A 24,795-nucleotide genomic window follows, 5' to 3' on the forward strand; every position below is an offset into this window, starting at 1 on the left:
CTGGCCCCTCTACCATAAAAGGCCTGATTGGTGGAGTGCTGCAGAGACCGTTGTCCTTCTGAAAGGTTCTCCCATCTCCACAGAGGAACTCTGGAGCGCTGTGAGAGTGACCATTGGGTTTTGGTCACCTCCCTGACCAAGGCCCTTCTTCCCCGATTGCTCAGTTTGGCCGGGTGGCTGGCTCTAGGAAGAGTCTTGGTGGTCCCAAACTTCTTCGATTTAAGAATGATGGAGGCCACATTGTTCTTGGGGACCTTCAATGCTGCATAAATGGTTTGTTACCCCTTCCCCAGATTTGTGCCTCGACACAATCCTGTCTCGGAGCTCTACGCACAATTCCTTCGACCTCATGGCTAGGTTTTTGCTTTGACATGCACTGTCAACTGTGGGACCTTATATAGACAGGTGTGTGCCTTTCAAAATCATGTCCAATCAATTGAATTTACCACAGGTGGACTCCAATTAAGTTGTAGAAACATCTCAAGGATGATCAATGGAAACAGGATGCACCTGAGCTCAATTGAGTCTCATAGCAAAGGGTCTGAATACTTACCTTATTTGCGTATCAGTTTTTTTATTTGTAATAAATGTGCAAACATTTCTAAAAACCTGATTTCGCTTTGTCATTATGGGGTTGTGTGTAGATTGATGAGGATTTTAAAAAATGTAATCCATTTTAGAATAAGGCTGTAACGTGTACATTCACTTTTTATTTTCTGCATATTCATTTACTGCATATTCATAAAAAACATTTTCAATGGCTTTAGAAATAATATTTTCTGCTGATAACTTTTGGTCCAAATAAAGTAAGGCTTTGATTAGGTCATTCATGTCAGCTTGCATGCCCACCTTTTCCAACCATACTTTCAACAGTTCATAGACTCGGTCTTCAGGATGAAGGTGTGCAGCGCTTTTTATAGCGTTGTCACTGAGTCCAATGTGCCTGAAGAATCTGTTATGGTAGTAAACGTCCAGCTCTTCAAAAAGTTGAAAACATTTCTTCAAGGACTCGTCACCTAAAATAAAAAAGGCATGTCAAGACCATGACATCAAAGCCCACCGTGCTGTCCTGTATTATAATCTTAATCAACGAAAATATGGAGAACAGCAGAGTGGGTCATAGACAAGGCTAAATATTGTTTGTATGTTAACTAGTCTAAATCCATAAAATATAGAGGGTATACTCTCACCATTCAAAGGAGCAAGTTTTCTGAGAAGGACATCTTCCTAGAAAGATTTAAAAAAAGAAACATGGTCAGTCATAAATCATAAGTCAGGTTCCTAAATGAGGCCCTTGCACTAGCTCTGAAGTTGGCTCTTGAAGGGCCGTGCAGGAGGTGAAGGACCTCAACACCAGCTCTGGGCTTCTTGTCTCTGGCCTTATTCCGTCCCTTCCTCAACCCTGCATGTGCATCTATAAGTCACATTTATGTGCTTGGGCCTGGCCACTAGCAATGGTTAATTAAATCTTCAAAAACAAGTGGCTGTAATCGCTGCCAAAGGTGCTTCAACAAAGGTTGAATAAAGGGTCTGAATATTTATGTAAATGTGATATTAACCTCCCGAGTGGCGCAGTGGTCTAAGGCACTGCATCGCAGTGCTAGCTGTGCCACTAGAGATCCTGGTTAGAATCCAGGCTTCGTCGTAGCCGGCAGCGACCGGGAGACCCATGGGGCGGCGCACAATTGGCCCAGGGTAGGGGAGGGAATGGCCGGCAGGGATGTAGCTCAGTTGGTAGAGCATGGCGTTTGCAACGCCAGGGTTGTGGGTTCGATTCCCACGGGGGGCCAGTATGAAAAATAAAAAATAATGTATGCACTCACTAACTGTAAGTCGCTCTGGATAAGAGCGTCTGCTAAAAATGTAAAATATTGAAGTTTTTTTTTTTATATACATTTGCAAAAATTCCAAAAACCTGGTTTTTGTTTTGTCATTATGGGGTATTGTGTGTAGATTGATGAGGGGGGGAAAAACAATTTTAATCCATTTTAGAATAAGGCTGTAAAGTAACAAAGTGGAAAAAGTCAAGGAATCTGAATACTTTCCAAATGCACTGTAGTTACAGTGGGGAAAAAAAGTATTTAGTCAGCCACCAATTGTGCAAGTTCTCCCACTTAAAAAGATGAGAGAGGCCTGTAATTTTCATCATAGGTACACGTCAACTATGACAGACAAAATGAGATTTTTTTTCTCCAGAAAATCACATTGTAGGATTTTTTATGAATTTATTTGCAAATTATGGTGGAAATTAAGTATTTGGTCAATAACAAAAGTTTCTCAATACTTTGTTATATACCCTTTGTTGGCAATGACACAGGTCAAACGTTTTCTGTAAGTCTTCACAAGGTTTTCACACACTGTTGCTGGTATTTTGGCCCATTCCTCCATGCAGATCTCCTCTAGAGCAGTGATGTTTTGGGGCTGTCGCTGGGCAACACAGACTTTCAACTCATTTTACATTACACATTAGTCATTTAGCAGACGCTCTTATCCAGAGCGACTTACAGTTAGTGAATACATCCCTGCCGGCCATTCCATCCCCTACCCTGGACGACGCTGGGCCAATTGTGCGCCACCCATGAGTCTCCCGGTCGCGGCCAGCGGCGACAGAGCCTGGATTCGAACCAGGATCTCTAGTGGCACAGTTAGCACTGCGATGCAGTGCCTTAGACCACTGCGCCACTCAGGAGTACAAAGATTGTCTATGGGGTTGAGATCTGGAGACTGGCTAGGCCACTCCAGGACCTTGAAATGCCTCTTATGAAGCCACTCCTTCGTTTCCCGGGCGGATTGAGAGGTTTTGAATGCTGATGAAGGGACATCATGATTCTCTCTGTTTCAACCAGCTTTGAGTTCTGAGAGAGTCTCTTCAGTCTCAGACGAGCACTGCGTTGGGGAGCAATGCATCATCCAGCGTGTCCCTCACGCATGGGCCCTGTGCCCTTGTCCTCAAGTACTCTTCCAATGGGCGTTCTGATGCGGACTAGGATTACACCGTCTCCCCCAGTAGACAAATGTCTCTGTTTGATGAGATCCATGTTTCTAAAGTCCAGTGTCTCATCACCCTCGATGTTGTCTCCATGTGTAATGGACTCTGGAGATGTGGTTTGGCTGGCTTGTCCCAGTCCCACAGCCTCACGATTAGCTTTGATGTTACTGCTCTTTGAGGATGATGTGCTCTCCTCCTGCTCAGATCCTGTAGCTACATACCCATGGATAGGGTCAGTCCCTGTAGCTACAGACCCATGGATAGGGTCAGTCCCTGTAGCTACAGACACATCGGTAGGGAGCTGTGTGCCACTGCCACCTGCTGTACTGTTCTGAGAAGCCACTTCACGCCTATTTCTGTTTCCTTTCCGGGATGGTCTTGCCATGGCCTTCCTCTCAGCCTCTATTCTGTGAGCCCACCTCCGTTGGTGGTTCCTGAAGCACACTAGTCTCCTGGCATTGCCCAAGGGGATGCCAGTATGCTGGATGAGCTGCCTAACAGTGCAGCGGTTGAGGTCAAATGCCCCAGTGTTCTTTGCCATCCTTCTACTGAGTGCAGGTGCAGCAGAGACCCTTCCTCTCTGCCTCCTGGTCTTACTTCTAACAATGTATTGAATCAGAATGACATTTTGGACAACACACAATTATGACATCACAGAACATGTCAACCAAATAATCAATGTTTTATCTCTAGGATGTCAATAAGCTTACTCTTTGTGACATGTCAAATTTGAGTGATATCTGGTGCTAGAGACATTTAGAAAAGGGCACAAAATATCTAAAAACCTTTATTTTGCATTGTTCTTAAAAAATATACATTGTAAAGAACATCTACATACAATAATAAGTACTTACATACATAATGTGAAATTATACATTAAAAAAAGGACACTGCCATCGGCAACTGCACTTTGGATCCAACTCAAGGAAATACTGACAAGATCTGTACACTTCAACAGATGGGATAACAAGAACATAATGCAGAAACAATTGTATTTTGAAATAATGAACAAAGTCTTGGGAGAGTAACTTAACTAATTCCATCATTATTGAAAAAGGCCATGATAAATACTACATTCAACATTACAAAATACACTGTACTGGACTAAAGGCTGAGGATTGAAGCTCATCATCAAACTGCAGAACACAAAATGACTTCCATAGTTTCCACTAGGTGGAGTTAACTGCTCTGAACACACGAGATGATCTGTGCAACATTGCTCATTTTCAAAATGTCAATGCCATCTCACACTTACACTGAAACATTGTCCATTTAACCAAATAAAGCAATGTTGCTCAACATACATCATTTGCTTAAGGAGCAACAGGAACTTGGCATTATTATCAGTGTGTGAAGACAGTACTATGGTGGACACCTTGGAAAAACCAAGGCAGCATTATTTCATGACAAAATAGAAAGTCTAGTTTGTACAGAATGTTCAGCATCGATAATCTATTTTGGTCCTGTAGCGCTAGATCTAAGAAAACCATCTTATAGGCAAATACACATATTAACCAGTCCTTAAAAAAATTGTAAAAAAATAAATACAACAATGCTATACATACTTTGCTGAATCATCAAGACACAACCCACTGGGGTGCATCCGAAATGGCACCGTATTTATATATAGTGCATTACCAGAGCCCTAGTCAAAAGTAGTGCACTATAAAGGGAAAACGGTGCCATTTAGGAAGCAGCTCTGGTGTTTAAATTACATTCAGGATGGTCCATGCCCTGATCCATGATGGCCTGACCACTACATGCACTAAAGCAGAGTAAACTACATCCAGTGTATATTCTTCCCTCCTCCTACAGTAGACAGTGTTCACTCAACACCCAGGAGCTCTACAGTCGCTAGCCTGTCCATAACCTACCAGTTCACTGTGTGAAACTGCAGAGGGAATTATTCAACAGCCAGACAATAGGCCTGTCACAGCAGGTACCGTAGATCATTTAACCACACACATATAGCTCAGTTACGACTCCTACTGTACATGTCTGTGTATTTTGGGTATTTTCCCCAGAACTCCCTAGAAGCAGGGACATACAGTGCATTCAGAAAGTATTTAGACCTGGACTTATTCCACATTTTGTTACGTTACAGCCTTATTCTAAAATGGATTAAATTGTTTTTTTCCCCTCATCAATCTACACACAATACCCCACAATGACAAAGCAAAAACTGGGTTTTAGAAATTGTTGGAAATGTATTAAAAATAGAAAACTGAAATATCACATTTACATGTGATCAGAGCTTTTCCTCAGTACTTTGTTGAAGCACCTTTGGCAGCGATTACAGCCTCAAGTCTTCTTGGGTATGGGGCTACAAGTTTGGCACACCTGTATTTGGGAAGCTTCTCTCTTTCTTCTCTACAGATCCTCTCAAGCTCTGTCAGGTTGGATGGGGAGCGTCGCTGCACAGTTATTTTCAGGTCTCTCCAGAGATGTTAGACCGGGTTCAAGTCCGGGGACTGGCAGGGCCACTCAAGGACATTCAGAGACTTGTCCCGAAGCCACTCCTGCGTTGTCTTGGCTGTGTGTTTAGGGTCGTTGTCCTGTTGGAAGGTGAACCTTCGCCCCAGTCTGAGGTCCCGAGCACTCTGGAGCAGGTTTTCATCAAGGATCTCTCTGCACTTTGCTCCGTTCATCTTTCCCTCGATCCTGATTAGTCTCCCAGTCCCTGCCACTGAAAAACATCCCCACAGCATGATGCTGCCACCACCATGCTTCACCGTAGGGATGGTGCCAGGCTTCCTCCAGACGTGACGCTTGCCATTCAGGCCAAAGAGTTCAATCTTGGTTTCATCAGACCAGAGTCCTTTAGGCGCCATTTGGCAAACTCCAAGCAGGCTGTCTTGTGCCTTTTACTGAGGAGTGGCTTCCGCCTGGCCCCTCTACCATAAAAGGCCTGATTGGTGGAGTGCTGCAGAGACCGTTGTCCTTCTGAAAGGTTCTCCCATCTCCACAGAGGAACTCTGGAGCGCTGTGAGAGTGACCATTGGGTTTTGGTCACCTCCCTGACCAAGGCCCTTCTTCCCCGATTGCTCAGTTTGGCCGGGTGGCTGGCTCTAGGAAGAGTCTTGGTGGTCCCAAACTTCTTCGATTTAAGAATGATGGAGGCCACATTGTTCTTGGGGACCTTCAATGCTGCATAAATGGTTTGTTACCCCTTCCCCAGATTTGTGCCTCGACACAATCCTGTCTCGGAGCTCTACGCACAATTCCTTCGACCTCATGGCTAGGTTTTTGCTTTGACATGCACTGTCAACTGTGGGACCTTATATAGACAGGTGTGTGCCTTTCAAAATCATGTCCAATCAATTGAATTTACCACAGGTGGACTCCAATTAAGTTGTAGAAACATCTCAAGGATGATCAATGGAAACAGGATGCACCTGAGCTCAATTGAGTCTCATAGCAAAGGGTCTGAATACTTACCTTATTTGCGTATCAGTTTTTTTATTTGTAATAAATGTGCAAACATTTCTAAAAACCTGATTTCGCTTTGTCATTATGGGGTTGTGTGTAGATTGATGAGGATTTTAAAAAATGTAATCCATTTTAGAATAAGGCTGTAACGTGTACATTCACTTTTTATTTTCTGCATATTCATTTACTGCATATTCATAAAAACCATTTTCAATGGCTTTATAAATAATATTTTCTGCTGATAACTTTTGGTCCAAATAAAGTAAGGCTTTGATTAGGTCATTCATGTCAGCTTGCATGCCCACCTTTTCCTACCATACTTTCAACAGTTCATAGACTCGGTCTTCAGGATGAAGGTGTGCAGCGCTTTTTATAGCGTTGTCACTGAGTCCAATGTGCCTGAAGAATCTGTTATGGTAGTAAACGTCCAGCTCTTCAAAAAGTTGAAAACATTTCTTCAAGGACTCGTCACCTAAAATAAAAAAGGCATGTCAAGACCATGACATCAAAGCCCACCGTGCTGTCCTGTATTATAATCTTAATCAACGAAAATATGGAGAACAGCAGAGTGGGTCATAGACAAGGCTAAATATTGTTTGTATGTTAACTAGTCTAAATCCATAAAATATAGAGGGTATACTCTCACCATTCAAAGGAGCAAGTTTTCTGAGAAGGACATCTTCCTAGAAAGATTTTAAAAAAGAAACATGGTCAGTCATAAATTATAAGTCAGGCTCCTAAATGAGGCCCTTGCACTAGCTCTGAAGTTGGCTCTTGAAGGGCCGTGCAGGAGGTGAAGGACCTCAACACCAGCTCTGGGCTTCTTGTCTCTGGCCTTATTCCGTCCCTTCCTCAACCCTGCATGTGCATCTATAAGTCACATTTATGTGCTTGGGCCTGGCCACTAGCAATGGTTAATTAAATCTTCAAAAACAAGTGGCTGTAATCGCTGCCAAAGGTGCTTCAACAAAGGTTGAATAAAGGGTCTGAATATTTATGTAAATGTGATATTAACCTCCCGAGTGGCGCAGTGGTCTAAGGCACTGCATCGCAGTGCTAGCTGTGCCACTAGAGATCCTGGTTAGAATCCAGGCTCCGTCGTAGCCGGCAGCGACCGGGAGACCCATGGGGCGGCGCACAATTGGCCCAGGGTAGGGGAGGGAATGGCCGGCAGGGATGTAGCTCAGTTGGTAGAGCATGGCGTTTGCAACGCCAGGGTTGTGGGTTCGATTCCCACGGGGGGCCAGTATGAAAAATAAAAAATAATGTATGCACTCACTAACTGTAAGTCGCTCTGGATAAGAGCGTCTGCTAAAAATGTAAAATATTGAAGTTTTTTTTTTTATATACATTTGCAAAAATTCCAAAAACCTGGTTTTTGTTTTGTCATTATGGGGTATTGTGTGTAGATTGATGAGGGGGGGAAAAACAATTTTAATCCATTTTAGAATAAGGCTGTAAAGTAACAAAGTGGAAAAAGTCAAGGAATCTGAATACTTTCCAAATGCACTGTAGTTACAGTGGGGAAAAAAAGTATTTAGTCAGCCACCAATTGTGCAAGTTCTCCCACTTAAAAAGATGAGAGAGGCCTGTAATTTTCATCATAGGTACACGTCAACTATGACAGACAAAATGAGATTTTTTTTCTCCAGAAAATCACATTGTAGGATTTTTTATGAATTTATTTGCAAATTATGGTGGAAAATAAGTATTTGGTCAATAACAAAAGTTTCTCAATACTTTGTTATTTACCCTTTGTTGGCAATGACACAGGTCAAACGTTTTCTGTAAGTCTTCACAAGGTTTTCACACACTGTTGCTGGTATTTTGGCCCATTCCTCCATGCAGATCTCCTCTAGAGCAGTGATGTTTTGGGGCTGTCGCTGGGCAACACAGACTTTCAACTCATTTTACATTACATTTTAGTCATTTAGCAGACGCTCTTATCCAGAGCGACTTACAGTTAGTGAATACATCCCTGCCGGCCATTCCATCCCCTACCCTGGACGACGCTGGGCCAATTGTGCGCCGCCCATGAGTCTCCCGGTCGCGGCCGGCGGCGACAGAGCCTGGATTCGAACCAGGATCTCTAGTGGCACAGTTAGCACTGCGATGCAGTGCCTTAGACCACTGCGCCACTCAGGAGTACAAAGATTGTCTATGGGGTTGAGATCTGGAGACTGGCTAGGCCACTCCAGGACCTTGAAATGCCTCTTATGAAGCCACTCCTTCGTTTCCCGGGCGGATTGAGAGGTTTTGAATGCTGATGAAGGGACATCATGATTCTCTCTGTTTCAACCAGCTTTGAGTTCTGAGAGAGTCTCTTCAGTCTCAGACGAGCACTGCGTCGGGGAGCAGTGCATCATCCAGCGTGTCCCTCACGCATGGGCCCTGTGCCCTTGTCCTCAAGTACTCTTCCAATGGGCGTTCTGATGCGGACTAGGATTACACCGTCTCCCCCAGTAGACAAATGTCTCTGTTTGATGAGATCCATGTTTCTAAAGTCCAGTGTCTCATCACCCTCGATGTTGTCTCCATGTGTAATGGACTCTGGAGATGTGGTTTGGCTGGCTTGTCCCAGTCCCACAGCCTCACGATTAGCTTTGATGTTACTGCTCTTTGAGGATGATGTGCTCTCCTCCTGCTCAGATCCTGTAGCTACATACCCATGGATAGGGTCAGTCCCTGTAGCTACAGACCCATGGATAGGGTCAGTCCCTGTAGCTACAGACACATCGGTAGGGAGCTGTGTGCCACTGCCACCTGCTGTACTGTTCTGAGAAGCCACTTCACGCCTATTTCTGTTTCCTTTCCGGGATGGTCTTGCCAAGGCCTTCCTCTCAGCCTCTATTCTGTGAGCCCACCTCCGTTGGTGGTTCCTGAAGCACACTAGTCTCCTGGCATTGCCCAAGGGGATGCCAGTATGCTGGATGAGCTGCCTAACAGTGCAGCGGTTGAGGTCAAATGCCCCAGTGTTCTTTGCCATCCTTCTACTGAGTGCAGGTGCAGCAGAGACCCTTCCTCTCTGCCTCCTGGTCTTACTTCTAACAATGTATTGAATCAGAATGACATTTTGGACAACACACAATTATGACATCACAGAACATGTCAACCAAATAATCAATGTTTTATCTCTAGGATGTCAATAAGCTTACTCTTTGTGACATGTCAAATTTGAGTGATATCTGGTGCTAGAGACATTTAGAAAAGGGCACAAAATATCTAAAAACCTTTATTTTGCATTGTTCTTAAAAAATATACACATTGTAAAGAACATCTACATACAATTATAAGTACTTACATACATAATGTGAAATTATACATTAAAAAAAGGACACTGCCATCGGCAACTGCACTTTGGATCCAACTCAAGGAAATACTGACAAGATCTGTACACTTCAACAGATGGGATAACAAGAACATAATGCAGAAACAATTGTATTTTGAAATAATGAACAAAGTCTTGGGAGAGTAACTTAACTCATTCCATCATTATTGAAAAAGGCCATGATAAATACTACATTCAACATTACAAAATACACTGTACTGGACTAAAGGCTGAGGATAGAAGCTCATCATCAAACTGCAGAACACAAAATGACTTCCATAGTTTCCACTAGGTGGAGTTAACTGCTCTGAACACACGAGATGATCTGTGCAACATTGCTCATTTTCAAAATGTCAATGCCATCTCACATTTACACTGAAACATTGTCCATTTAACCAAATAAAGCAATGTTGCTCAACATACATCATTTGCTTAAGGAGCAACAGGAACTTGGCATTATTATCAGTGTGTGAAGACAGTACTATGGTGGACACCTTGGAAAAACCAAGGCAGCATTATTTCATGACAAAATAGAAAGTCTAGTTTGTACAGAATGTTCAGCATCGATAATCTATTTTGGTCCTGTAGCGCTAGATCTAAGAAAACCATCTTATAGGCAAATACACATATTAACCAGTCCTTAAAAAAATTGTAAAAAAATAAATACAACAATGCTATACATACTTTGCTGAATCATCAAGACACAACCCACTGGGGTGCATCCGAAATGGCACCGTATTTATATATAGTGCATTACCAGAGCCCTGGTCAAAAGTAGTGCACTATAAAGGGAAAACGGTGCCATTTAGGAAGCAGCTCTGGTGTTTAAATTACATTCAGGATGGTCCATGCCCTGATCCATGATGGCCTGACCACTACATGCACTAAAGCAGAGTAAACTACATCCAGTGTATATTCTTCCCTCCTCCTACAGTAGACAGTGTTCACTCAACACCCAGGAGCTCTACAGTCGCTAGCCTGTCCATAACCTACCAGTTCACTGTGTGAAACTGCAGAGGGAATTATTCAACAGCCAGACAATAGGCCTGTCACAGCAGGTACCGTAGATCATTTAACCACACACATACAGCTCAGTTACGACTCCTACTGTACATGTCTGTGTATTTTGGGTATTTTCCCCAGAACTCCCTAGAAGCAGGGACATACAGTGCATTCAGAAAGTATTTAGACCTGGACTTATTCCACATTTTGTTACGTTACAGCCTTATTCTAAAATGGATTAAATTGTTTTTTTCCCCCATCAATCTACACACAATAACCCACAATGACAAGGCAAAAACTGGGTTTTAGAAATTGTTGGAAATGTATTAAAAATAGAAAACTGAAATATTACATTTACATGTTATCAGACCTTTTCCTCAGTACTTTGTTGAAGCACCTTTGGCAGCGATTACAGCCTCACGTCTTCTTGGGTATGGGGCTACAAGTTTGGCACACCTGTATTTGGGAAGCTTCTCTCTTTCTTCTCTACAGATCCTCTCAAGCTCTGTCAGGTTGGATGGGGAGTCGCTGCACAGTTATTTTCAGGTCTCTCCAGAGATGTTAGACCGGGTTCAAGTCCGGGGACTGGCAGGGCCACTCAAGGACATTCAGAGACTTGTCCCGAAGCCACTCCTGCGTTGTCTTGGCTGTGTGTTTAGGGTCGTTGTCCTGTTGGAAGGTGAACCTTCGCCCCAGTCTGAGGTCCCGAGCACTCTGGAGCAGGTTTTCATCAAGGATCTCTCTGCACTTTGCTCCGTTCATCTTTCCCTCGATCCTGACTAGTCTCCCAGTCCCTGCCGCTGAAAAACATACCCACAGCATGATGCTGCCACCACCATGCTTCACCGTAGGGATGGTGCCAGGCTTCCTCCAGACGTGACGCTTGCAATTCAGGCCAAAGAGTTCAATCTTGGTTTCATCAGACCAGAGTCCTTTAGGCGCCATTTGGCAAACTCCAAGCAGGCTGTCTTGTGCCTTTTACTGAGGAGTGGCTTCCGCCTGGCCCCTCTACCATAAAAGGCCTGATTGGTGGAGTGCTGCAGAGACCGTTGTCCTTCTGAAAGGTTCTCCCATCTCCACAGAGGAACTCTGGAGCGCTGTGAGAGTGACCATTGGGTTTTGGTCACCTCCCTGACCAAGGCCCTTCTTCCCCGATTGCTCAGTTTGGCCGGGTGGCTGGCTCTAGGAAGAGTCTTGGTGGTCCCAAACTTCTTCGATTTAAGAATGATGGAGGCCACATTGTTCTTGGGGACCTTCAATGCTGCATAAATGGTTTGGTACCCCTTCCCCAGATTTGTGCCTCGACACAATCCTGTCTCGGAGCTCTACGCACAATTCCTTCGACCTCATGGCTAGGTTTTTGCTTTGACATGCACTGTCAACTGTGGGACCTTATATAGACAGGTGTGTGCCTTTCAAAATCATGTCCAATCAATTGAATTTACCACAGGTGGACTCCAATTAAGTTGTAGAAACATCTCAAGGATGATCAATGGAAACAGGATGCACATGAGCTCAATTGAGTCTCATAGCAAAGGGTCTGAATACTTACCTTATTTGCGTATCTGTTTTTTTATTTGTAATAAATGTGCAAACATTTCTAAAAACCTGATTTCACTTTGTCATTATGGGGTTGTGTGTAGATTGATGAGGATTTTAAAAAATGTAATCCATTTTAGAATAAGGCTGTAACGTGTACATTCACTTTTTATTTTCTGCATATTCATTTACTGCATATTCAAAAAAACCATTTTTAATGGCTTTAGAAATAATATTTTCTGCTGATAACTTTTGGTCCAAATAAAGTAAGGCTTTGATTAGGTCATTCATGTCAGCTTGCATGCCCACCTTTTCCAACCATACTTTCAACAGTTCATAGACTCGGTCTTCAGGATGAAGGTGTGCAGCGCTTTTTATAGCGTTGTCACTGAGTCCAATGTGCCTGAAGAATCTGTTATGGTAGTAAACGTCCAGCTCTTCAAAAAGTTCAAAACATTTCTTCAAGGACTCGTCACCTAAAATAAAAAAGGCATGTCAAGACCATGACATCAAAGCCCACCGTGCTGTCCTGTATTATAATCTTAATCAACGAAAATATGGAGAACAGCAGAGTGGGTCATAGACAAGGCTAAATATTGTTTGTATGTTAACTAGTCTAAATCCATAAAATATAGAGGGTATACTCTCACCATTCAAAGGAGCAAGTTTTCTGAGAAGGACATCTTCCTAGAAAGATTTAAAAAAAGAAACATGGTCAGTCATAAATCATAAGTCAGGTTCCTAAATGAGGCCCTTGCACTAGCTCTGAAGTTGGCTCTTGAAGGGCCGTGCAGGAGGTGAAGGACCTCAACACCAGCTCTGGGCTTCTTGTCTCTGGCCTTATTCCGTCCCTTCCTCAACCCTGCATGTGCATCTATAAGTCACATTTATGTGCTTGGGCCTGGCCACTAGCAATGGTTAATTAAATCTTCAAAAACAAGTGGCTGTAATCGCTGCCAAAGGTGCTTCAACAAAGGTTGAATAAAGGGTCTGAATATTTATGTAAATGTGATATTAACCTCCCGAGTGGCGCAGTGGTCTAAGGCACTGCATCGCAGTGCTAGCTGTGCCACTAGAGATCCTGGTTAGAATCCAGGCTCCGTCGTAGCCGGCAGCGACCGGGAGACCCATGGGGCGGCGCACAATTGGCCCAGGGTAGGGGAGGGAATGGCCGGCAGGGATGTAGCTCAGTTGGTAGAGCATGGCGTTTGCAACGCCAGGGTTGTGGGTTCGATTCCCACGGGGGGCCAGTATGAAAAATAAAAAATAATGTATGCACTCACTAACTGTAAGTCGCTCTGGATAAGAGCGTCTGCTAAAAATGTAAAATATTAAAGTTATTTTTTTTATATACATTTGCAAAAATTCCAAAAACCTGTTTTTTGTTTTGTCATTATGGGGTATTGTGTGTAGATTGATGAGGGGGGAAAAAACAATTTAATCCATTTTAGAATAAGGCTCAGGAATCTGAATACTTTCCAAATGCACTGTAGTTACAGTGGGGAAAAAAAGTATTTAGTCAGCCACCAATTGTGCAAGTTCTCCCACTTAAAAAGATGAGAGAGGCCTGTCATTTTCATCATAGGTACACGTCAACTATGACAGACAAAATGAGATTTTTTTTCTCCAGAAAATCACATTGTAGGATTTTTTATGAATTTATTTGCAAATTATGGTGGAAAATAAGTATTTGGTCAATAACAAAAGTTTCTCAATACTTTGTTATATACCCTTTGTTGGCAATGACACAGGCCAAACGTTTTCTGTAAGTCTTCACAAGGTTTTCACACACTGTTGCTGGTATTTTGGCCCATTCCTCCATGCAGATCTCCTCTAGAGCAGTGATGTTTTGGGGCTGTCGCTGGGCAACACAGACTTTCAACTCCCTCCAAAGATTTTCTATGGGGTTGAGATCTGGAGACTGGCTAGGCCACTCCAGGACCTTGAAATTCCTCTTACGAAGCCACTCCTTCGTTGCCCGGGCGGTGTGTTTGGGATCATTGTCATGCTGAAAGACCCAGCCACGTTTCATCTTCAATGCCCTTGCTGATGGAAGGAGGTTTTCACTCAAAATCTCACGATACATGGCCCCATTCATTCTTTCCTTTACACGGATCAGTCGTCCTGGTCCCTTTGCAGAAAAACAGCCCCAAAGCATGATGTTTCCACCCCCATGCTTCACAGTAGGTATGGTGTTCTTTGGATGCAACTCAGCATTCTTTGTCCTCCAAACACGACGAGTTGAGTTTTTACCAAAAAGTTATATTTTGGTTTCATCTGACCATTTAACATTCTCCCAATCCTCTTCTGGATCATCCAAATGCACTCTAGCAAACTTCAGACGGGCCTGGACATGTACTGGCTTAAGCAGGGGGACACGTCTGGCACTGCAGGATTTGAGTCCCTGGCGGCGTAGTGTGTTACTGATGGTAGGCTTTGTTACTTTGGTCCCAGCTCTCTGCAGGTCATTCACTAGGTCCCCCCGTGTGGTTCTGAGATTTTTGCTCACCGTTCTTGTGATCATTTTGACCCCACGGGGTGAGACCTTGCGTGGAGCCCCAGATTCCATTTCCAAATAATTGCTCCCACAGTTGATTTCTTCAAACCAAGCTGCTTACCTATTGCAGATTCAGTCTTCCCAGCCTGGTGCAGGTCTACAATTTTGTTTCTGGTGTCCTTTGACAGCTCTTTGGTCTTGGCCATAATGGAGTTTGGAGTGTGACTGTTTGAGGTTGTGGACAGGTGTCTTTTATACTGATAACAAGTTCAAACAGGTGCCATTAATACAGGTAACGAGTGGAGGACAGAGGAGCCTCTTAAAGAAGGAGTTACAGGTCTGTGAGAGCCAGAAATCTGGCTTGTTTGTAGGTGACCAAATACTTATTTTCCACCATAATTTGCAAATTAATTCATTAAAAATCCTACAAATGTGATTTACTGGATTATTTTTCCTCAATTTGTCTGTCATAGTTGACGTGTACCTATGATGAAAATTACAGGCCTCTCATCTTTTTAAGTGGGAAAACTTGCACAATTGGTGGCTGACTAAATACTTTTTTTCCCCACTGTACTTACCGTTTGCTAAAAGCCACAGTCTGATGTATATAGCATTAGTTCACCCAATTCATAATTACTCTCACGGGCAAATGGAACCCAAAGAACCGTGTCCCATTTTGAAGTAGTGCTACTCCCTTTCCACCATCCATCTTGATGTAGACTTACTAGGCAGTTTTTACACATCTTCTTGGGTATGACGCTACAAGCTTAGCACACCTGTATATGGGGAGTTCCTCCCATTCTTCTCTGCAGATCCTCTCAAGCTCTGTCAGGTTGGATGGGGAGCATCGCTGCACAGCTATTTTCAGGTCTCTTCAGAGATGTTCGATCAGGTTCAAGTCCGGGCTTTGTCTGGGCCACTCAAGGACATTCAGAGACTTGTCCTGAAGCCACTCCTGCGTTGTCTTGGCTGTGTGCTTAGGGTCTTTGTCCTGTTGGAAGGTGAACCTTCACCCCAGTCTGAGGTCCTGAGTGCTCTGGAGCAGCTTTTCATCAAGGATCTCTCTCTCTACTTTGCTCCGTTCATCTTGTCCTCGATCCGGACTAGTCTCCCAGTCCCTGCCGCTGAAAAACATCCCCACAGCATGATGCTGCCACCACCATGCGTCACCGTAGGGATGGTGCCAGGCTTCCTCCAGACGTGACACATTTGGCATTCAGGCCAAATGTTGGTTTCATCAGACCAGAGAATCTTGTTTCTGATGGTCAGAGTCCTTTAGGTGCCTTTTGCCAAACTCCAAGCGGGCTGTCATGTGCCTTTTACTGAGGAGTGGCTTCCATCTGGCCACTACCATAAAAGGCCTGATTGGTGGAGTACTCCACAGAAGAACTCTGGAGCTCTATCAGAGTGACCATCAGGTTCTTGGTCACCTCCCTGACCAAGGCCCTTCTCCCCAGATTGCTCAGTTTGGCCGGGAGGCCAGGTCTAGGAAGAGTCTTGGTGGTTCCAAACTTCTTCCATTTAAGAATGATGGAGGCCACTGTGTTCTTGTGGACCTTCAATGCTGCAGAAATGTTTTGATACTCTTCCCCAGATCTGTGCCTCGACACAATCCTGTCTCGGAGTACTACGGACAATTCCTTCAACCTCATGGCTTGGATTTTGCTCTGACATGCACTGTCAACTGTGGGACCTTATATAGACAGGTGTGTGCCTTTCTAATCACGTCCAATCAATTGAATTTACCACAGGTGGACTCCAATCAAGTTGTAGAAACATCTCAAGGATGATCAATGGAAACAGGATGCACCTGAGCTCAATTTCGAGTCTCATAGCAAAGGGTCTGAATACTTATGATGTGGTCCTCTGTAGCTCAATTGGTAGAGCATGGCGCTTGTAACGCCAGGGTAGTGGGTTCGATTCCCGGGACCACTCATACGTAAAAATGTATGCACACATGACTGTAAGTCGCTTTGGATAAAAGCGTCTGTTAAATGGCATATTATTATTATGTAAATAAGGTATGATTTTATTTGTAATACATTTGCAAACATTTCTTAAAACCTGTTTTCGCTTTGTCATTACGGGGTATTGTGTGTAGATTGATGAGGGGAAAAAATTATGTACTCAATTTTAGAATAAGGCTAACGTAACAAAATGTGGAAAAAGTCAAGGGGTCTGAATACTTTCCGAATGCACTGTATATTGAGCAGAGAAAAGAAAGATGAACAGGAAGTAAGACCAGATCCAGAATAGGATGTGAGTTCTAAAGAAACAATGAAGATGTGGTTAGAAAAGAGCTTGAGGGAAGAAAAGGGTTAGGTTAGCATGAGCATGCCCTGTACTGCTGCTCTCACCCTAGCCGCATTGTCAGGCTGCCTCTTGACCGAAGGGCTGGAAAGCGGGGAGTATCTGGGGAAGGGGGCTGAGGGTAGTGCAGACAAACTGGACTGGGAGGAGTTGGTGGTGTTGTGGAGGCTGTCGCCCAGTCCATTGTCCTCATCCTCATTGGCTGAGGAAGCTTTGGCACCCACCGCCTGGGTCACCTCCAGCAAGGGATGGAGCCGTGTGTCATCCGACACAGCACTTCGGTTGTTCTGCCTCTCCTCAATTGACCTGTTGTTTTGATCATCCTACAAGATACAGTGGGGAAAAAAAGTATTTAGTCAGCCACCAATTGTGCAAGTTCTCCCACTTAAAAAGATGAGAGAGGCCTGTAATTTTTATCATAGGTACACGTCAACTATGACAGACAAAATGAGAATTTTCTTTCCAGAAAATCACATTGTAGGATTTTTAATGAATTTATTTGCAAATTATGGTGGAAAATAAGTATTTGGTCAATAACAAAAGTTTCTCAATACTTTGTTATATACCCTTTGTTGGCAATGACACAGGTCAAACGTTTTCTGTAGGTCTTCACAAGGTTTTCACACACTGTTGCTGGTATTTTGGCCCATTCCTCCATGCAGATCTCCTCTAGAGCAGTGATGTTTTGGGGCTGTCACTGGGCAACACGGACTTTCAACTCCCTCCAAAGATTTTCTATGGGGTTGAGATCTGGAGACTGGCTAGGCCACTCCAGGACCTTGAAATGCTTCTTACGAAGCCACTCCTTCGTTGCCCAGGCGGTGTGTTTGGGATCATTGTCATGCTGAAAGACCCAGCCACGTTTCATCTTCAATGGAAGGAGGTTTTCACTCAAAATCTCACGATACATGGCCCCATTCATTCTTTCCTTTACACGGATCAGTCGTCCTGGTCCCTTTGCAGAAAAACAGCCCCAAAGCATGATGTTTCCACCCCCATGCTTCACAGTAGGTATGGTGTTCTTTGGATGCAACTCAGCATTCTTTGTCCTCCAAACACGACGAGTTGAGTTTTTACCAAAAAGTTCTATTTTGGTTTCATCTGACCATATGACATTCTCCCAATCCTCTTCTGGATCATCCAAATGCACTCTAGCAAACTTCAGACGGGCCTGGACATGTACTGGCTTAAGCAGGGGGACACGTCTGGCACTGCAAGATTTGAGTCCCTGGCGGCGTAGTGTGTTACTGATGGAAGGCTTTGTTACTTTGGTCCCAGCTCTCTGCAGGTCATTCACTAGGTCCCCCCGTGTGGTTCTGGGATTTTTGCTCACCGTTCTTGTGATCATTTTGACCCCACAGGGTGAGATCTTGCGTGGAGCCCCAGATCAAGGGAGATTATCAGTGGTCATGTATGTCTTCCATTTCCTAATAATTGCTCCCACAGTTGATTTCTTCAAACCAAGCTGCTTACCTATTGCTGATTCAGTCTTCCCAAACTGGTGCAGGTCTACAATTTTGTTTCTGGTGTCCTTTGACAGCTCTTTGGTCTTGGCCATAGTGGAGTTTGGAGTGTGACTGTTTGAGGTTGTGGACAGGTGTCTTTTATACTGATAACAAGTTCATACAGGTGCCATTAATACAGGTAACGAGTGGAGGACAGAGGAGCCTCTTAAAGAAGAAGTTACAGGTCTGTGAGAGCCAGAAATCTTGCTTGTTTGTAGGTGACCAAATACTTATTTTCCACCATAACTTGCAAATAAATTCATTAAAAATCCTACAATGTGATTTTCTGGAGAAAAAAATTCTCAATTTGTCTGTCATAGTTGACATGTACCTATGATGAAAATTACAGGCCTCTCTCATCTTTTTAAGTGGGAGAACTTGCACAATTGGTGGCTGACTAAATACTTTTTTCCCCCCACTGTATGAAAAATGATATGTAGTCTAATGAAGCACAATTGTTCACTTATGCAGTTCGCCATGTTTTCACAAAGTGGTGTAATTCCATCAGCTCATCTGAGTAATTTTATCAGAATTAATAAATCGATATGCGGTGCTGATTGGCCCAGACTCCGACCAGAGTTAAGCACACGTAAATGTAACGTAATTGCCTTTTTATGCACTTTTCTCTCTATGCGTATTCTGACCTTGAACTTAAGCATCAGAATAGCATGCTATTCACCCACTATTCATTTGAGGTGGAGTCGAATAAATGAAGGTGTGGCGGAGGTGTGTCTACAGATACTCCGTATTCTGACCTTGACTTAATTCCACCACCTTTACACGTGAGGAAACCATGAATAAGGTCTAGCGAACCTACTGGTTCCAAGTGGAAAAAGCATCTACTTAATTTTTTTCCAGATAGAAATAACAATTTTCCATGCACTGTAATTTACAACTTGATAAGATCTATTGATAAGAGCTAGGTAAATGAGTAATCAGTTTGGAGAAGGGGATTTTAAATACACATAGCAATTGTTTTAGATGATTTTCCCTTAATGATCCTTGGAGATGAATATGAAACCAGCCATATGGAAGCAAACTGAAAATCATATCAACATGACATGTATTGCGTGCTCTCATAACCTGTTCTCTCTATGTATTCTGTTGAGTCTGTCGACAAAATTCGAATTAAAAGGTGCACCGTATTTAAAGGGGTGGCTTATGAATGTACTGAAAACCCCATTGAATGAAAACTCCACAAGAAAATCTGTAGGCCAGCAAGTGGGAGGGTTTTCAGCAGTTGAATTAGATGTATTCAGAACGCGCAAGGTAGCCCCACCTGCAGAGCGTGTTATGCGACTGAATAAGGCAAGTCTGAATACCAAATACTGAGAAGTGCATAGGAAAGGCGTGCGTAGGAATGACAAATTCCTAAGTTGGGATCAGCCCTATTGCGTCTGACACGGTGAATGTGAAAATAACTTTTGAATGAGACCGACTGACTCACCACCACAATCTTCAGCGTCTCACTGGGAGTGTTCTGGGAGTCTGGAACAGATGACGTATGAATCAGAGAGGGCCCTTAACTTTTAGGTACAATATTGACATGTTCTGTTGACAGCTTTAAGTGCATCTCTGCTAACGCAGTGAGCTTTGAGGCTCTGTGCTCTCTGATTGGCACCCTATTACCTTTATAGTGCACTACTTTTGACCAGGGCTTATAGGGAATAGGGTGCCATTTGGAAGGCACCCTGAGCCTTCACTTTTGAATGATCAAAGGTATTTATTTGTTATAAAATGACCTTACCTCTCCTTTTACAGCACTTTCGCCTCTTCCAATAGACACCGACAATTGCAGCAGTGATACCCAGTACTGCCACCACAATCACAATAACACCGGCTGTTTCAATCGAGAGAAATTAATGTTTAATGTCACAACCCCATCCCTCCGCTGTTTACCAAATAAGTGGCAAGGTGACCAGATTGCCCCTTGAAATTCAAAACGTCATTTTCCAAATACATGCAACATTCATAATATTCTATTGTGTTAACACACAAAATCCCAATCCACAGTAATAACAGGAGACAACAGAGCATGCAGCAAGGTATTGTCTGCTGAACCTGGGCCTGGTGTTATACCTGAGACGGTGCTGGATGTGGGCATTCTGGTCTTACAGACCGTGTTGGACGTAGTGGTGCAATTCTTCACCCTCACCTCATTCTCTTTACATCTGAGATAATGGGGGTTTCAACAAAATATAATTCCAAGCCATATTAACCCAGTTTTAATTGATTTTGTAATTGATAAATAAAAAAGAAGGCTATTCACCACTGTGCAATAACGTCTTTACAACAATCTAATGAAGTAAAAATGGAGGCTAGATTTAGTTTGAGAGCATCAGCGTGTAAGCTCACATTCTCTGGACATACCGTAAGCACTTTTTGCACACCTCGCAGGCTTCGTCAGGGGCACAGAATAACCCTGGTTTACACTGGCACTCTCTGTCCTGAGTGATGGTGCATGCCTTCATAGTCACCTGATCTGTGAGAGGAAAATACAGAGTTTGTCATGTTAAAGACACAAATATCTGAAATGGGATAGATCGGAGCCTTGAAGGTCAGCCATTTAATTTGTCATTCATTCTAATGGATCATATTGAATTTGAAAAGGGCTAACTTATTAAACAGAATTACCTGAGCGACACTCGGTGCACTTTAAGCACTGTCGTAGTCCGTTGTCATGTTCAGTGTATGTGTCAATGTCACAGGCCTCACATGTTCCTCTCTCCAAGGTACGCGTGCAGTACGCTTTGACATATGTACCTGAGGCAATAGAGAAACAACAGTTACTGGGCTATCCAAACAGGTGTACATACAGCAGACACTTGACACTGAATATTCATTACTGTAGTTGTATAACCATAGTCAATACAAGGCCAAAGTTGCGCCAGTAGTTTCCATGATGGATTTCGACTTGTGACACTCGTTGCATCACAAATAGCACCCTATTCACTATATAGTTCACTTCTTTTGGCCAGGGCCCATTGGGCTCTGGTCAAAAGTAGTGTACCATTTCAAGTGCATACACTGGTCTCAGTAGACTGTGAATCTTAAATATCAATTTGGCTCACCAGCTAGGCAGTTTAAACAGCAGATGTTGTCATGTGGGTACTCCAGGTTTTCCCGGCATGAGATGTCCCGCTGTGTCATGTTTCTGTCTCTGCCTCCTGTCCGTGTCAACTCTAGACCAGACTGATCTGCCACCGTAGGGCTGAGGGCCCAGATTAGGAGGACAACCTTAGATAAAGATGAAGCACACATGACAAACATTGTCATCCAGTTCCCGTTGCTTACTTTAGACACCCATAACATCTAAGCAAAGTGTAACCAAAGTTGGTGAGGAACTGACCATTGTAGAGGTAGGAGTGAATCCCAAATGGCACCCTATTCCCTATATAGTGCACTACTTTAGAGGGCTCTGGTCAAAAGTAGGGAATAGCGTGCCATTTGGTACATAAACCTAGGTCTTTCTTTCCTCACAATATGACATTGTCCTGACATTAATCACTTCCCCTTCAAGGGAATATCTTCAAAAAGGTCCATATTAATGACTAACTAGAGAAGGGCAAGAAAATAATCCCAGAATGTCTTTGAGATCATCCAAACCTTGTTTGTCAAGCAATTTCCTCGTCTTTGTACATACAGAGCTCCTTGTTCAAATGAAATACTTTACAACACTTACAGTACCAGTCAAAAGTTTGGACAAACCTACTCATTCAAAGGTATGTTTACTATTTTCTACATTGTAGAATAATAGTGAAGACATCAAAACTATGAAATAACACGTATGGAATCATGTAGTAACCAAAAAAAGTGTTGAACAAATCAAAATATATTTTATATTTAAGATTCTTCAAATAGCCACCCTTTGCCTTGATGACATCTTTGCACACTCTTGGCATTCTCTCAACCAGCTTCACCTGGAATGCTTTTCCAACAGTCTTGAAGGAGTTCCCACATATGCTGAGCACTTGTTGGCTGCTTTTCCTTCACTCTGCGGTCCAACTCATCCCAAACCATCTCAATTGGGTTGAGGTCTGGTGATTGTGGAGGCCAGGTCATCTGATGCAGCACTCCATCACTCTCCTACTTCGTAGGGTGGCTACTTTGAAGAATCTCAAATATAAAATATATTTTGATTTGTTTAATACTTTTTTGGGTTACTACATGATTCCATATGTGTTATTTCATAGTTTTGATGTCTTCACTATTATTCTACAATGTAGAAAATAGTAAAACTAAAGAAAAACCCTTGAATGAGTTGGTGTGTCCAAACTTTTGACTGGTACTGTAGCTATTATAACAGGAACAATATAATTGCATTCTTAATCACACCACTGATGCTCTATCAAAACAACTACAAATCAAGTGTTATTTGTCACATGCTTCGTAAACAACAGGTGTCGACTAACAGTGAAATGCTTACAAAGGTCAGCTACACCAGAAGAGTGGTAGCAATAAAAGGGGATTTCCACAACTGCCAATATTGAAGATGGCTCATAAAATCACTCTCACTTAACTATTGAGATATGATTGATTACTAATAGGCCATTTAATGTGATGTGTAGAAAATGAGACATCAGTTGCTAGACATTGTGAATGTGGGTCTTTTAGATAAACAGAGTGAACATGGAAGATGTGTTAAACCCTGTCGATCTTATCCCTGTCACTTCAACTATAAGTGAAGCAAGCCTAATGATTAGTCCCCACTATTGTCATTTCTGCAGTTACACAAAAACGATTTTTAAACTGTTCCAATGGGTTCAACTTAATCTCCCAGAAGAAACATGTACTGAATGAATAAGATCACTGGAAAATAATGTTGCCAGTGTAAACATAAGGTGAAAATGTTCTATAGCTTAGGTCTTTATCTGGTTCAAGAATTTGTGGGTGGTATTTCTCAACTACAGACAAATCAGGAGCGCTGTGATGCAATTTCATCACTAATCCCTTCGGAACCTCTGCTGAGTCACAAGATACATGGGCACACCCAATTTAGCAACCTGTATTCACATGCATAGTATGTCCAAGATGGACCAGCCTACAAACCTACTGAACAAAACCCAAGCACACTCCAGAGTAGAAAAGAGGCTAGGTGACAATAGCTATGCTGCATCATATCATGTTTGGTTGCTGTTTTATGAATGATAGCCTACATATGGGCGAAGGAGGCTCACAAGGATATTGGTATCCACAGTACGCCCACAATGATAAATATTTTTTCAACTAAACTCTTATTGTATTCCCCAAAAATGTTGTTTTGAACATAAATACACAGTTATTTTAGCTTTAAACTGCTAAATGTTCTCTCTGCCCAAGGCAAAGTGTGTAGAATTGCAGGAAATTAGTTTTAAAACTGCAACATTTTCTCACTAATGCCAACATTTTAAAATGTTCTTTCCCAGGGTCCGAAACGTCATTAGTCTGGCCATACACTGCAGAAACTGCTTGTATGCATTTTTCTATCGCACTCTAAAGTAGGACTTGTGTTCTGATATTATGAGGGGGTCCCTGATGAATTTGTTATCACAAAAGTAATCACCGACGCAAAAAAGTTTGGGAACCCTTGCGCTAGGCTAACACTGCACATTAGCCTAACTAAACACCGGCTTCAACTGGCGCCACATAAGAATTTCGCACCTTTATGAGGCATTTCCATTGGCATGTTTACGCGACATTCTTTCGGGCCACACAAATTGCGCGTCGATTGAGTCAGAAAAATAGTTCGAATTTTAGAATAGGTCAAAAGTAACATTACTAGTTAGGCTACACAATTTCATTGATGAGGTAATGACACCGGCGTGTGTGCTGTGTGTCAACAATGTTTCAAGTTTATGTGGTCACGGCGGTACAGCGTGAAACAACTTACCATGTAATGTAGGCCTATATCGCTCATACTTTTATCAAACCTTGCAAGATGTCAAAGGTGGCGTACACTTCCCAGTTGATGTGTCCGAAACCAGAAAAGCACCACCAGCACTCCTCCTTGAATCGATGGTTTAGTTTGGTTGAACACCGATAGATTTATTTGACACAACTCTACTCATGAAAGAGAAAGCTCCAAATGAAGATTAGCTCAGTGTCTGTCACGCCCCTTTAGTGAAATGATTACATAGTCCCAATTAAACCATCTCCTCTAGCCTCGACACTTGTCAATGTTATAGGCTGCGTTTACACAGGCAGTGAAATTCTGATC

At 42.9% G+C, this 24,795-nt stretch overlaps 1 protein-coding gene across 1 annotated transcript; it reads right to left on the bottom strand.

Moving 5' to 3' along the window:
• Positions 1-9,640: 9,640 nt before the first annotated feature.
• On the bottom strand, positions 9,641-24,662 carry LOC311141674 (tumor necrosis factor receptor superfamily member 10B-like). Its single transcript, XM_084177080.1, has 10 exons — positions 24,469-24,662; positions 21,671-21,836; positions 21,234-21,362; positions 20,970-21,081; positions 20,679-20,770; positions 20,347-20,439; positions 20,047-20,087; positions 17,142-17,417; positions 12,938-12,974; positions 9,641-12,763 (listed from the first exon to the last, which is right to left on the bottom strand). Exons 1-10 carry the CDS (start codon positions 24,493-24,495, stop codon positions 12,450-12,452), a joined length of 1,287 nt encoding a protein of 428 aa, XP_084033206.1. The 5' UTR covers positions 24,496-24,662; the 3' UTR covers positions 9,641-12,449.
• Positions 24,663-24,795: the final 133 nt, after the last annotated feature.

This window comes from Coregonus lavaretus (genome assembly GCF_964263955.1).
Source record: "Coregonus lavaretus genome assembly, chromosome: 14".
NCBI lineage: Eukaryota > Metazoa > Chordata > Actinopteri > Salmoniformes > Salmonidae > Coregonus > Coregonus lavaretus.